At 34.5% G+C, this 14,629-nt stretch overlaps 2 protein-coding genes and 1 long non-coding RNA gene across 3 annotated transcripts; all 3 read right to left on the reverse strand.

Annotated features, from left to right (window-relative positions):
* Window positions 1-693: 693 nt before the first annotated feature.
* Window positions 694-2,770, reverse strand: LOC102591427 (uncharacterized). Its single transcript, XM_006363975.2, has 4 exons — window positions 2,599-2,770; window positions 2,388-2,511; window positions 1,972-2,261; window positions 694-971 (listed from the first exon to the last, which is right to left on the reverse strand). The coding sequence occupies exons 1-3, from the start codon at window positions 2,754-2,756 to the stop codon at window positions 2,082-2,084; spliced, it is 462 nt and encodes a 153-aa protein (XP_006364037.1). The 5' UTR covers window positions 2,757-2,770; the 3' UTR covers window positions 694-971; window positions 1,972-2,081.
* A 61-nt stretch (window positions 2,771-2,831) lies between these two features.
* Window positions 2,832-4,240, reverse strand: LOC102591757 (replication protein A 70 kDa DNA-binding subunit D-like). Its single transcript, XM_015303745.1, has 6 exons — window positions 4,063-4,240; window positions 3,688-3,973; window positions 3,504-3,594; window positions 3,219-3,352; window positions 3,064-3,142; window positions 2,832-2,982 (listed from the first exon to the last, which is right to left on the reverse strand). Exons 1-6 carry the CDS (start codon window positions 4,204-4,206, stop codon window positions 2,832-2,834), a joined length of 885 nt encoding a protein of 294 aa, XP_015159231.1. The 5' UTR covers window positions 4,207-4,240.
* A 4,891-nt stretch (window positions 4,241-9,131) lies between these two features.
* Window positions 9,132-11,436, reverse strand: LOC107058257 (uncharacterized). The gene is made up of 3 exons (XR_001471905.1): window positions 11,357-11,436; window positions 10,364-10,424; window positions 9,132-9,147 (listed from the first exon to the last, which is right to left on the reverse strand). It is a non-coding gene; the product is annotated as an uncharacterized lncRNA (long non-coding RNA).
* Between the last annotated feature and the right edge of the window lie 3,193 nt (window positions 11,437-14,629).

Below are 14,629 nucleotides of genomic sequence, written 5' to 3' on the forward strand. Positions count from 1 at the left end.
ACGTGCCATCACATCCGGATTTGGGGTGTGACATCTCGTATGTCAAATTTTATGTTTTTCCTCATTTGTTTCACTTTATGTTATCTGTAAAGAAAATTTTAAAAAGTCTCTTTATTAGCTTTTACTCTATTGTGTTTTTCTTTCCTCCTTTTTTTTTTTGCCTAAAATTTAATTAGAAAAATTAAAGATAAATTTCACAGTCACAATAGATTTTATACTTTATCTCCTCCTTAAAAAATTAAAAACATATCTCAAGATATCATTAAAATGATTTGGAAACGACAAGTAGACCAGACAAGAAATGGCCTCCATTTGGGACCTAATGGAATATGAGAAGTGGATAAAAAGGCTCGTTTGGTCGGAGAACAAGTTATTATGAGATTAACTATTGTAGAATTATTATCGTATTGGAATAAAAATAACACCATAAATACGAAATAAATAATTCTGCAATTTTATTTCAATCAAATATGTGATAAATATATTTTAAAATTAATTATTCATCATTTTTCGTATTAAACGGATCCATAATTTATTCAAAAACTAGCCCCTGACAAGGATAACATCAGCATAAGTAACACATATATATATATATATATACTAGGGTGGGGAGGCCCGTGCAATAGTAAAAATATTATGGTTGTAAAAATATTGTAATATTAATGAATCAAGGGTTAGGGCGTTTGTAGAAGATAGATAATACGATCTATTATATTATGCACTATTAGAAATATTCAGAATATGTACAATAGACATACTAACTAATGTAATATAACCAAAATAATAATATAGTACATGTTGCAGTTTTGGTATATAAGATTAGCATGTCATTGTCTATCATATTTAGAGGACACTGCAGTTTGCCTGTCCATAGCTAATCTTGCTGATGCAAAAAACCAGAGCATAGGGAGAATCATTCATTATATTGTCCCTAGCATAAGGAGAAGTGACAAAATGGTGTGTGGGAGTTCCTATAATTAGGCAGTTTAAAGTATGTTAGAAAGTGCAAATATGGCAACAGATAGCAAAGAAATTTTAACAAAGGGAGCAATTACAAAGGAAAGCATGGAGTCAGTATAAAACTTATAGATTTGCTGTTGAATCTGTGTGTGATTGGCTTAATAGTCTACGGTGAATGAGGTTAGCTAGTAGACAGAAACCCTGTTTCTATTGTTCCTATTGATAACTGTGTATTATAGTGTATGACATTATAAGAAAGCAGAATAAGAATAATGTAGAAGAATGTATGCAGTGCAAGGTATGCAGAGAAACATGTAAATAGGCTTATATTGCAGTGTGAAATGACAAGCATTAACGCAAGAGCAAAGGGAGGGTACAGTTTTATGCTATCAGAAAGACACAGCAGACAAAAGGATTTGTTTGACGGTCATTTATTTGAATGTGAGCAACATTATTCATAATAAAATGTCAAAAGTCTAATTCTGTTGTTTATAGTTGAAAGGTAGTTTCATTGGATGTGAGTTGAGCTACTGCAAGTAGTACAAATAGGAAGGAGTAAAAAATTGGTGTCAGTGTGCAAAAGAGCTGCTGCTAAATGTGAAGCAATGAAATTGGTGAATTCTTGTAACTAAAATAAGGTAATTGAACAGTCAACATGAGAGGAGGAAGTAAAAAGAAATTGTCAACCAATTGATTTGAGCATGGATATGAACATGGATAGAGTGTTTTTAGCCCGGAATTAATGTGAGAGTGTGCAATGTTATGTCAGACATAAACAAAACCAAATTGTGAAATTTGAAAGCAGACAAGAGCAAGTGCAAAAGCAGTAGTATAACATAAGTATGACACTTACAATGTTTTACAGGAACTATGTGGATACGTGTATGAAAGAAAGTAAACTACAGCTAAAAGTACAGATTTTTAGCAGCAATTTTTGGAGTAAATGTAAATATGTGGAAGTTATAATCATTTTGAGCCATAGTTTGGTGTGAAAGTGAGATGTAGACTGACCTGTTACACCTTTTTGGTTGGTGTGGGTGGTTCAAATTTTCCTAGTGCATTTGAAGGACCAGCTGCAGCAGTTGTTGCCATCACTTCTACCTCACTTATTTCCAAAGGCTTTATCTTTTTAGAAGTCCTATCAGTAGCGCTCTGTGTAATATGTTTTTTTCCATGTAGGAAAGAATGGACAAAGTTGTAGTCGTGGTATTTGAGCTGCTCCAAGATGACTTCCTTAGCTGAATTTCGAATATTTTGCTTGACAGCATCTCATGGACATGATTAAGAGACAATGATTGTCGCTGTAAATGTAACAAGTTAGAACAAACAGTTTAGAACAAAGCATATGTGGTCAAGTGTTTGTGCTGAAGATATATGGTATTATGACAATAAGTGTGTACAAGTAGGTAGTGGGAATAAGAGATAACCTTAGTGCAAGTTATGTCAAATATGTCTTCTGCTGTCATGGACAGTAATTTTTCTCCTAATTCAGCAGAGATAGATGTTGTGGTTGTAGCAGTATCGTCAATAAGATCAATCTGGAAGCTACAGCTGAAATGAGGGGAAGTTTGAAGTATGTGTATAATATACGCTATATTTTGTAGAAAGTGTAAGTTAGAAGTCAAAAAAGTATAGTACCGAGGCACTAAGGATGTTTTCCGATTGCATTTTGGACAGTCAAAATCCTTTCTATCCTTTGTTCGCTTCTTCTGTTTGCATCCTGAGCATTCAAGCACACAGAAGTCTTGGAACTCATCTAATATGGCCATCTCTGCTTGAACATAGAACACTCCCATATGTGGGAAGTTTTCAGTATTTAGGCAAAGCTATAGAACGACAAAATGAATAAGGATACTGTCAAATGAGCAGGTTTAAGTATGACTTATGGAAGGTACTGATGAGATATCTGCAATAGAGATAAGTTGTTGGCCAGAAGGGGTGACTATCATGGGAGTGATAGATGAGCTTGTTGAGGTTGTATCTGATGGAGAACTTAACAACATTGTTTTGTTTTCTTTTGCCCTATTGTTAGAACAAATAATATGTTTAGTAGGTTCTTTACATGCGAAGTAAAGGTAAAGAATAAATATGAAATGTGAGTACCAGTTGAGGAGTGCAACTGCCTGGGGGTAATTTGGATTCACCCGTACTGTGGAATTGTACCTAGTCTGCAGTGACAGCCCTGTATAACACATAAGTTGTATATTGTTTTGTTATAATATAAAATTATGTTGGTAAGAAGTTGAGCGCATATGTACCTTGATAAGTAGAGATTCCTATACTTTTTCCAAGAATTACAAGGAGATCTGTCTCTGTTGCCATTTTTGAAGAAATTTTGTGTCCTTCTATTTCTCCGAAATCCTCCCATAGAGTGAAGAGGAACTGATTTTGCCTGAGAGTGCAGGACATAAGGGCAGAAGAGTAAGGAGTATGATAATGCCTAGATAATAATTGATGATGTGAGTAGAGAAATGCAAAAAGTGGTTACTTATTCAAAACATTTGCAGAAAATGGGAAAGCAGAATGTCAAATGTTATACTTACTGATTGTCACAAAGGGTAATTTCTCGACACCTATGATGACTGTGACCGGCGTTTTTTTGAGGGCCACAACGAAGAACGACTGCCAGTACATCCGCGTATATAACACATAATGAAATGTTGCAAGTGTTGTGCAGCAGTAAATATGTGTATTTCAGTCTGATAACAGCTAGGACGATCGATGTACCTATTTCAGCAGCAGAATCAACCATTAGATGAGGAATGCGGTCAAAACTGGTGATATTCAGTTTGGTTGGCGGTGGAAGCGGCTTTTCAACTTCATTAGATGGTTTGATTTGTTCAATTACTGTTTCTTTGTCAAGAATCCAGTAAAATTGATGTATTGGTTTGCCGTATGAGGTTGGTGAGACTTTCACTCTTGCAGTAGAGATGAGGTATGTATTGAAGAGTTTAAGTTTAGCTGCATACTGCTCGATTTCATTAGTGTACATAACGGCCCTAATTTGGCATTCCTGAAAGTAAGAGTTATAGAAAGTTGACATTAACTAAGTTGAGAGGAAAAGAGCAATAGCTATAACATAAACTACACTAATGAGGTGACCTGTTCATCTTCCAAAATTAAATTTTGGAATGTACATTTCTTGTCAAGGCTTTCTCGGGGGCGTCCTATTTCGACAATTTGAACTTTGCAAATCCAATCTTGTGTTGCTGGTTTTATTTGGTCGATGTTCAGTCTTAGTACCATGGTTGTAAGAAATATAGGTAACCAAATAGTAGTATATGCAGGATAACATGAATATTAAGTCAAAGTAGTTGCGTTGTTGTGTTTTTATGAAGAGGGCTGATTAAATTAGGAAAAAATGAGTTGAATGAAAGCAGCAGTGTGGAGTAAAATGGACCTTGTAGCTGCATAAATGAGCTTTTGATGTAGTAACAAAGCACTAACAAACTCTTGTAACAGCAAGTTAGGACAAACACTGAAGCTAAAGTACAAACTCATAAAGGATGACATAGGATGTATCATACTATTTACGTTTGTTGCTATGTTGATCTGGTAACCATTTATGTGTTATTAGTTTTTTGTCAATGATGAGGTACAGCTGTACAATTGTAGAATGCGAAAGTAGGAGATTGATAATTAGATACAAAGAAAGCACCTACAGCCAAAATGACGAAACAAAGTATAGTACTTAAGAGTTGTACCTCTTACTATTGGGTCGCTTGAGATATAAACTGCGGAAACATAATAAACTTTGTATGTTCCAAAAAAAAACAAAGTGAAGAACAAATGAAAAAGAAAACAACAGTGTTGTCATAGTAGAAGTAGAGTGATGTGTAAATCTGTTAGGGCTGTTTAGTGGAGCTCAATGAAGACATAAAATCATTTGGCAGGCATTATTAATGTGCAAAGTACAACTGGAGAAATCTTTTTTCACAGAAGATCTGTTACAACGACAGAAAATGTTGCAGAATATGAAAAACTTTACTGAAGCGAGTATGTGATGGCTTATGTATGTCTTAGTATCATCGAAGATACAGTTTGTAGAAGAGACCTAATCTGTCATATTTATATCCAAAGGCATGTAATGACCCTAAAGGTCTTTTTTGGAAATTTTCATAAAATGACTGTTTTACCCCTCCCGATAGTTGCCCCGAGTCCTAATTGTTGTATTTTCGAAGTTGGTTTGAAGGAAAATTGATGAAAAGTTGAGTTTTTGAAAAGTTGAGTTTTTAAGAATTAAAGTTTGGTTAAAAGTGTTATTTCGAGTCATTTGGAGTTTCGAGACTCGAATCGGATTTCCGTTGATACCAGCAGTTTTAGAATGTCGAAACGGGTCTATGATAATTTACGGATTCGAATTTGGAGTTAAAAATGAAGATTTGAGGTCCTAAGTTGCAAAAATTAGTGAAATTTTGATTAAGAGTTGACTTTGGTCAACAAAACGAGGTTCCGGTGCTCGAAATGAAATTCCGAGGGCGCCGTTGGTTTCAGGGGATGATTCTAAGTCTAGAATGAGTCTTGGTTGAATTTTTAGAGGCCCCGAGTGCGTTTCGAGTTTTTGAGCCTAAAGTTAGTTTCTTGACGCCTTATCGGATACCGGGTCAAGGAGACCTCAAATTCAAATTCCGACGATTTTATTGAGTTCAAAATGTCATTTTCAAGCTAGTAGCATATTTGGTTTGTGTTCGGGAAGTGCCAAATGAGTTTTGGGTGAGCTTTTAAGCTTCTTGGATGCTTTGACACTATTTCAGCAAATTGTGGCAACTAAAGGGTTCATTATTAGTTTTAAAGGTCGAAAAATTATTCCGAAGGTTCTGAAATTTTGAGCATGAATTATAGGACTTATCTGCAAATTTTGGTGCATTTTCGCTAACCCGAGATTGGACTTTTATCGCAAATAAGAAATAATTGTTTACCGAGTAGAAATGATATTTGACTGGGCAAACGAGCATGAAATTGAGCTCCGATTGAACGAGCAGGTCCGTATCATTATTTAAGACATTTACAAAAAAGAATCGGGTCATTTCACTATCGTATGAGGAAATTACGGCCTTTTTAGTGAAAGATTAACTGCTGTTTTTCTGGTGCATAACAGCCATGTACTGTTATAAAAATCTCAGACTGTGTTCATTTGGTATTTTGAGCATATCGGGAGTTCTAGAGATCGGAATGGAGTGATTCTTACGGGTTTCTTCTTGAATTAATATGAGGGTTAGTATTCAATCTTCAATTCGACATTTTCTCATAATTTCTTTATCTGGTTTTATTTTCCCTATCCGTAAACCTCTTGGGAAAAATTGGGGTTTTATCGATTTGGACTCCCTTTTTGATGAAAAAGGTATATTTACGATCCTTATGTTATGGGTAAACTGATTTTAACATAAAATTATTGATTCATCGATTATTTTCATCATATTAACCGCGTACAATTTGAACTTTCCCGGTAAAGTTAAAGTTTGATAAATTGAGAATTTCAAGGTCGATCTTAACTCCGTTTTTGATGAAATTTCATATTTGAACTTATCTAAGCATGGGTAAGATGTTTTTCAAGAGATATTTCATTTTCGAGTCGGGGTTTCGGATCCGAATAATTTAGGCTTCTTCAAGAACGTGGATTTTCCTTCAAATTGAGTTTGTGAATTGATTTCAACTCCGTTTTCAAATTGGTTTTCACCATTAGCTTCCAAATACTTTAAGGATCATTTTACATAAAAAATTTCCAAATTTGGGTATCGTTTTCCGGTATGAGACATTTGGACCGTTTTGCCCTTTTTCCCTAAATTTCTTGATTTTGGTGTCATTGGACTCGAATTGTGATTGTGAATAATTGTTTGAATAGATTATCGTGATCCGGATTATACTCAGAAAGGAAAGGGCTCAAGTCAAGTAACTTTTGGAGTTCGTTTTAAGGCAAGTGGCTTCCAAACTTTGTAAAACTCTTAGACTACGCATGACTACTTTCCTAATTGTGTTGGGGAGTAAGGGGGATTGAGGATGGGTTTTATTTGTTGATTGAAATTGTTGTAAATGAAAGATGGGGAATAAAACGAGCTAAATGTGTTATATGTGACTTGAATTTGTTGAATAAGTCATGTGATAACTCATATTGAGGGGATAGAAGAGCATGAGTAGGCTATGATTGATACAGACATTGATGTTGAAACAGATGATGTGTAATACTATGATGTGATCGTGATATGATTGTGATTGATGACATGTGCATATTCATTATTCATCCCATGTGTGAACTATCTGTTGCATGAGTTCTGAGACACTGATATGAGGATGGATGGATATGAGACACAGTTGAGACTAGCTCCGGCTAGAGATATATGAGATGGACTAGCTCCGGCTAGCAATTTGGATGCCGATGGGATCTGGTTCCGGCGGTGATACATGGTCCATGTGCGGCCCCCGTGGGTTCTGATTTGAGTATTCAACGCGGACTGATTACGTCAACAGATGTGTATCGTAGGACAGACATGCATCACGACTACATGACATCATTATTGCATTTTGCATCGCATTTGCCTTATCTTTGTCTGTGATGTGTGGATTGTATCGGTTTACCCTTCTTATGTGAAATTTGATCTACTTGCTCTTATTTGTTGATCTGAGGTTGATGAGGATATACTGTTGGTTCTGGCTGTTGAATATGATCTGTTTAGTATAGGTTGGTTGGTTTGCTGCTAGATTGAAGTTTCGGTGGTTCGGTTGGGATTGAAAGGAGTTGTTTGTAGCTGCTAGTTTAGCTTAGTTTAGTGTTACTTGCGAGTACCTGTGGTTTTCGGTACTCACCCTTGCTTCTACACAATTGTGTAGGTTGACAGCTCTCTCAGATTCGGCTTAGTATTTTCTTTAGCAGATTGAGCTTCGGGACATACTCGAGAGGTAGCGGTTCATTCCAGACGTGCCCTTGAGTTATCTTTACTTTCAATTTTGTTCTATTCGAGAACTATACTCTGAGACTTGTATATTTTTATTCAAATTCGAGAACTATACTCTGAGACTTGTATATTTTTATTCGAATTTTGTATTTAGAAGTTTGTACATGTGACAACAAAATTCTGGGTAGTGTTGAGTCTTAATTAAAGTCTTCCGCTTATTTATTATCTTTTATTCTCGTATTTCTACTTCTCTATTGTTGTGGTTAGGTTAGGCTGACGTGTCCGGTGGGAAATGGACACGTGCCATCACATCTGGATTTGGGGTGTGACAAGGCAGCATTAAGTGTTACGAAAAATGTTTCCTATTTTTCATAGAAACTCAATTTTCATGTGACAATTTAAAATTTCAATAAAAAGAAACCAAAAAAAAAGACAAAACAAAACAACTATGTTGCAGATATTTTGATCATGTTGGGCATGAAGCTAAAAGCAAACTGCTGGACCTATGGTATATCTATGAAAGATTAAATGTAGCTAATAACTGTAATTGTATCAATTTTTATTTTCTGTTTTGGTGAGAAGCAGAATCTGCAAGAAAAAATGAAAATGGGAAGATGGAAAAGATGAAAAGGGAAGAAATAATACCTGAGAAAGGGAGCAAAAATTTATCTTGAGTGAAAGGCTAGTAAATTTATGTTGTATGAGTAATATATATATAAGGGTAATATTATATATTATTCTATATATATATTTATTATATATATATAAAAATATGTATTACCTTATCCTTATCCAATTTGTTATTTTTATTTATTTTAGAAATATAGAAATTATAAAGGACCAAAAAATTACATGTGTTTTGTTAGAAATTCATGGGGTTTTGGTTGCCAATGAAATGGTGCCAAAAAAGATAGAAAATCAGTACACTTGGTAGTCCAAAAAGAGACAAAATCATTACCTTTGACTACCTAATGTAATGATTTTGTTTGTTTTTTGGCATTATTTCATTGGCAACTAAAGTTGCATGAATTTTGAAGAAGACAGTTGTAGTTTAATGGTTCTTTCTAAATAACGAAAAAAATTATTTATCTATCTATCTATATATATGTATATAATTGTGGTACCTGCTGTAGTATTGGTACTTCAAGATTTACATTAGCGATGAGGTGGCAGTTGATCGAAACAGTGCGTACAATGTCATTGTTGCAGTAGTTTGTTGATGCTGCTATAGCTTGTTATTATCTTGATGGTAAGAAGTTCAGTAAGCACATTCATCTTTGCTCCAAATTGAAAACGGCTGAAGTACAATGGAAGACAAAGTATGTGCTTTAGGATATATATATATATATGTTTATTTTGTCAAAATTAGGAAGAAGAAGAAGTTAAAACCTGCAATGAAAATAGGAGAATGTATGGTCTAATTGACTGTGTTCTTTAAATATATATATGAACTCTCTCTTTTAACTGATGACATATGAAATACAGAAGAGTAGAGAAAGCTAGTGTTTACAATGAACATGTGTGCTATAGTCTTAAATTATAAGCAAAGTAAAAACTTCAAATATATAATATGACACTGTGCAAAAACTAAATGTAAGATTAGATATTATATACCTTTGAGTAAAGAATATTTTCAGTGTCTTTGCCTTTTGCTTTACTATATTCAAAAGTTGAATGATAGTCCTTCTAGCTTTCTCCTATAGTAAGGGAAATTAAAGAACGTGTATTTCACATTATTATGGACTTTAAATGTGAATGATTTGAGCTGATATGATTATGGGCAGAATTATGTATACAAACCATGTCTCATCTGGTTAGTATGGTAGCAAAAATAGTATAGGATTACCATTTTGTTTCTACTGTAAAATTGAATGCAGGAACTGATAGGCTAAAGGTAGATAATGCATTTCCCTAAAAGTAAAATACATGTGAATGCGTAATAAGTTGACAAGCACACAGAGATTACTACTGCCTTTGCTTTTTCCTTTACGACATGCGAAAGTTCAATGATACTCCTTGTAGTTTTCTCCTATAGTAAGGGAAATTCATTAATGTGTATTTCACATTATTAGGGAGCTGATGGTTTATTCTGAAGGAACAGAGTAGATTACGGTGGAGTTATACTTTGACGGCCAGAGTTAGTCTTTGTAAAGTGTAGAGGAGCAAGATTTTGGGGAAGACCATGTGTTTGAGCAGAGTATTCTAGCTGGCATAGTGCCAGAAGAGCTACCCTTTTTTCAGTTGGTATTTTATGGTAAGAAATAGGGTTTTTAGGATTTTTGGCATTGTTTTTGGTAGCAGTTGTTTATTCAGGCAGGATTGCATTCATTTTCCGTTTAGTGTTAGACAACTGAGGGCAAGTATTTAGCGAAGTTCTTTTATTGAAGGTAATATCTTGGTGTTCAATTAGGGTCAGTCAACACAGAATAACATAGTACAATGTAGACTGAAGAATACACCAAAACAGTAACAGAGCTTAAAAAAGTATAGAGCAGGAAAATGCAGAAACTTACGTTTGTCAGTGAGAAGTTTGTTCTCTATTTCGGCAGCTGAAGAAGTGTGAGTTTGAAAATCCTACATAAGCTGTAGCAAGTATGTAGTGTATTAGTTAAAAGTATGGAAAAGCAAAGATTGAAATGAAGATTGCATTCTTGAGACCACTGTAATTAACTACAAGGTGAAATGACAGCCTACCAAGAGTAGAGCATATATTAAAAGGCACATATGTGGTAAAAGCGCAAATAGGAGCCGTGTGTGAGGGTCAAGCATATATGTGGTTAATACATTGGGTAAAGTTGTTGGATCTTTGGATAATTCCCAAAGTTAACTGTCTCTTTAGTGTAGAGGACCTGGAGAAAGAATATCGTCTTGTTCTTTCAGCTAAACTACTGTACTTTATTCTACAAATGAAGAAGTTGTTCTTTCCTGTTGAATTATCTTTCGTTGACCTATTCAGTACATATTTGTTATGCACATGAGCAATGTAGAAATTCGAGAAGCAGTAAGACATAGAGTGGAGTTTTCCTCTAGTTTGACACGACATATATACTGCAAATCAATACTAACTAAGGCAACTAACAAAAAAATTGACTGACATTTGCGCATTAGTATAGGGAACTCCTACAGTATATTACATTGATTTGTTTAGAGGGCATTACCGTTATATCATATAACCCATTTACGTATAATTACATTTGATAAGAGCCGTTTTGTTCCCACTGAAATAAATATAGAGAGTAGAAGAGAATGACTATATATACAGTAAGATTTGGTTATGTAAAAGGAGACGAAATTAATAGGCAATTTACTCCTAATAAGCTACAATTTTTTCTCATCAGAACAATTGCTTTGAGTTGATGAATTTATAATATGTCTATGTCATTGATTGCAGTGTGTACAATTCAGAAGTCATTTAATTTCATAAGAACTACAAGAGAGGAAACAGAGATCCAACTAATTGTCTAGGAAAGTGAGGAAAATGAGCAGAGCAAAGACAGGTAGCATACCTTTGTTAGCTTGGAAGATCGATAAACTCCAAAGAAGCTTTGCATATTCAGAGATGCAGAGGAAGAAAATAATAACAGGTGGCAGCTGCAATGAAGGTAACAAATACGTTTGAATAGAAGAGAGCGTTGAGTTGTTGCAATGTTTAAATGATGTGGAAACCGAAAAGGCAACATAGAAGTGATACCGAGGATGAATACTTTGACCAAACACTTTATTTGCATGTTCAATTCTTTGTTGTACCTCATTGTTAACCTGGAAACAGGTCAAAGCAGCGGAAGTAAAACTACTGCAAAAATGAAAGTAAGCGAAACTATTACCAAAGAAATCTCCCTAGCTACACTGCTTCTTTTTGTTATTTACTTTTTTCGCTGTTATGTAAGTATAATATGTAATTGGATTTTATATTTTAAAGATATTTAATTGTGAAAGAAGAAATGATAGGCGAATGAAACAAAGTAAGGATAAGCTTAGAAGCAAGTATTTCCCTAGAATGCTAGGCCTAGCAGTTAATGAGTTTGAATAGTCATTAACAATTTGGACTATCTTGGAAAACACAAAGTCAGAGAAACTTTAAATGATAATTAAAACACTTGAATGAAAAGTGATGTGCAAAGAGTGGAAACTAAATCAGTAAGAGAAGTAGTAAATTAGCAGAAGAAAGAAAGTACTATAAATTGGTGCTAGTAGCATTATGAGAGACTTTCCTACTGGAGTGAATACTACCAATGGGTGAGATAACAATTTTGACTGTATTTGAAAATTTTTTGTTACAGGCAAAGTAAACTATGAGAGAATAGCTCGTGCTTGTATCAAATTGTATAGATCATGGGAGAAGACATATAAGATACATGTGATCACGTGTGGGATGTCTGTGAATGTTGTGGAGTGGCTAGCCTGTATATAGAGTTTGCGTGGGAAGTTGAAGCAATCCCTGTAAGCTGGTGATAATGCAGAGGCTGCTGCAGACCCTGCAGGCTGTTGTGTATGAGTGGTATTTTTATGTTCCAGTTGCAGGGAATCTCCTATGAAGGGATTTAGTATTTAGGAATATTCAATTTAAGGGAATTCAACATTGGTATTCAGTTGAGCAGAACCACCAGCAAAAGGCATGGGATGCAATGTCCGGACATCAGGAGAATTAAGCAGATTCATTTTTGTAGGAATGAAGTCTGTGTTACTATTGCCTGCAGCTACAGTCATGTGACCATGTTAATCGTAGATTTTGAAATGAAAAACAAAGGAATACAAACCACATCGACTGCATGCAATTACCATATCAGTGTCTACCACATTCCCAGTTCGACAGATATACTTAAGAGTTAGCTTTAGGTCTAAAGCGAAGCACGATTTTGCCTGTTTTTTGGCATTAATTGATTGGCAACTAAAACAGCATGAATTTTGAATAAGACAGTTCTAGTTTAATTGTTCTTTCTAAATAAGGGGAAAAAGTATATATCTATCTATGTATATATATATATATATATATATATATATACACACACACAGAGAGAGACACACACATATGAAATGGTGTGTCATCTGGTTAGTATGGTAGGAAAAATAGTATAGGATTAGCATTTTGTTTTTACCGTAAAATGTAATGCAGGAATTGTTCGGCTAAAGGTTTAGGTTTAGGTCCAAAGGCAAGAAAAACTTACAACATGCATGTATAGATAAGTAAAGCTTAAGCATAGCAGAAAAACCATGAGTTAATAATTGTAACTCCTTAATTGAAAATCATACAGAAATTGAGTACATAATTGTAAAAAAAAAAGGTGAACAAGACAGATATAAACATAATAATACCTTGATCTCTTCATTTACCACTGGCATTTCCATTTGCATTTGCAGTTGAATGAACTGATGGAGGCGCAGGTGGTGACAATTGCTTTTGTTGAAGATGTGCATCGGCAGCAGAAGCTTTAGTATTCACTTCTACAATATCATCATCCTTGGCTTCCAAATGTTGTAGCATTTTTTGGATCAGTGAGACATGCACAACACGATTTTTAGCAGCTTCTTTCTCCTAAAGTAATACTGTACTTTCAAACTGTTTCAACTTTTCCAAATACATGTTTAGTTTTGCCTCAACTTCAGCTTCTTCCTTTTTTAGCTGCTGATTTTTCCTTTGCATATCCTTTAATCGATGGAGAATCGATTGAAGGATATGTAGAGGAAAAATGAGGAGGAAAAAAATGGAAAAGCTAAATTTGAGCCAAAACTGAAGTTATGCTTGGAAAAGCTAAAAGAGTTGGAAAGTAGAGTATCACTTCAGGAGGAAGAAGCTGCTAAAAATCGTGTTGTGGATGTCTGAGTGATCCAAAAAATGGTAGAAGATTTGGAAGCGAAGGATGATCATGTTGTAGAAGTGAATATTAAAGCTTGTGGTGCCGATGGAGATTTTTATTAAAAGGATTTTTTGTAAATGTGACTCAGTTTTTACAGATTCAAAATCGGTCTTAAGATTTTGAATTTTTGTCCACAGGTGTTTTTCGCAGATGCAATGAAGAACAAAAAAGAAGAAGAACAAAGACGAAAGAGAAAGAATAAAAAGAAATGACGATGTGGGGGTACCTGTCCTCATCAACAATTGTTGTGTTTTAAAGCTTAATGTTTAGATATAGATGAACTGAATAGTAGTGTTCTCCAATAGCAAAATCGTTCTTCAATTGCACGGTTACTTCTATGGTGAGCAGATTGTTGAAAGTATGAAAAAAAGCCTACAGGAAAACACAATGGACCAAGGGCAAAACGAAGTTAGAACATAGATAAAATAAACTCATGAGAAAAATACATAAAACCCAGAGAAATGTATAGTTGTGAAATTAGTGAGACCTTGAAATCATCAAATGTAAATAGAGGTGAAATTGACAATAAAGTAATATCAAGTATTAATTGTTACTTATCTTTAAAAAAATCAGCTAAAGTAAAATGATCTGAAATTTAAGAATGTGTAGCATGAGGGTGGCTAGTTGTTACATTTGTTGTTTTTAAAAGTATCATGAGAATGCTTTTCGAATAATTTCGTCATAAACTACATTATATGTAGAATGATCATTTGTATCCTCTGCTGTAGGCGGGCGTATTAATATTTTTACGTTGTCTGAAGACTTTACTTGAGATAAAGCAACATAAAGTTGTCCATGCGAAAAAACTGGTTCGCGCAAATATATTACAACGAAATCTAATGTTTGACCTTGAGCTTTGTTTATAGTCATAGCAAAACATAACCTTATTGGAAATTGTGTTCTTTTGAAGGGAACTGGTAGCTT

The sequence above is a fragment of the Solanum tuberosum genome, unplaced genomic scaffold (genome assembly GCF_000226075.1).
Source record: "Solanum tuberosum cultivar DM 1-3 516 R44 unplaced genomic scaffold, SolTub_3.0 scf00469, whole genome shotgun sequence".
In the NCBI taxonomy this organism is placed as follows: Eukaryota; Viridiplantae; Streptophyta; class Magnoliopsida; order Solanales; family Solanaceae; genus Solanum; species Solanum tuberosum.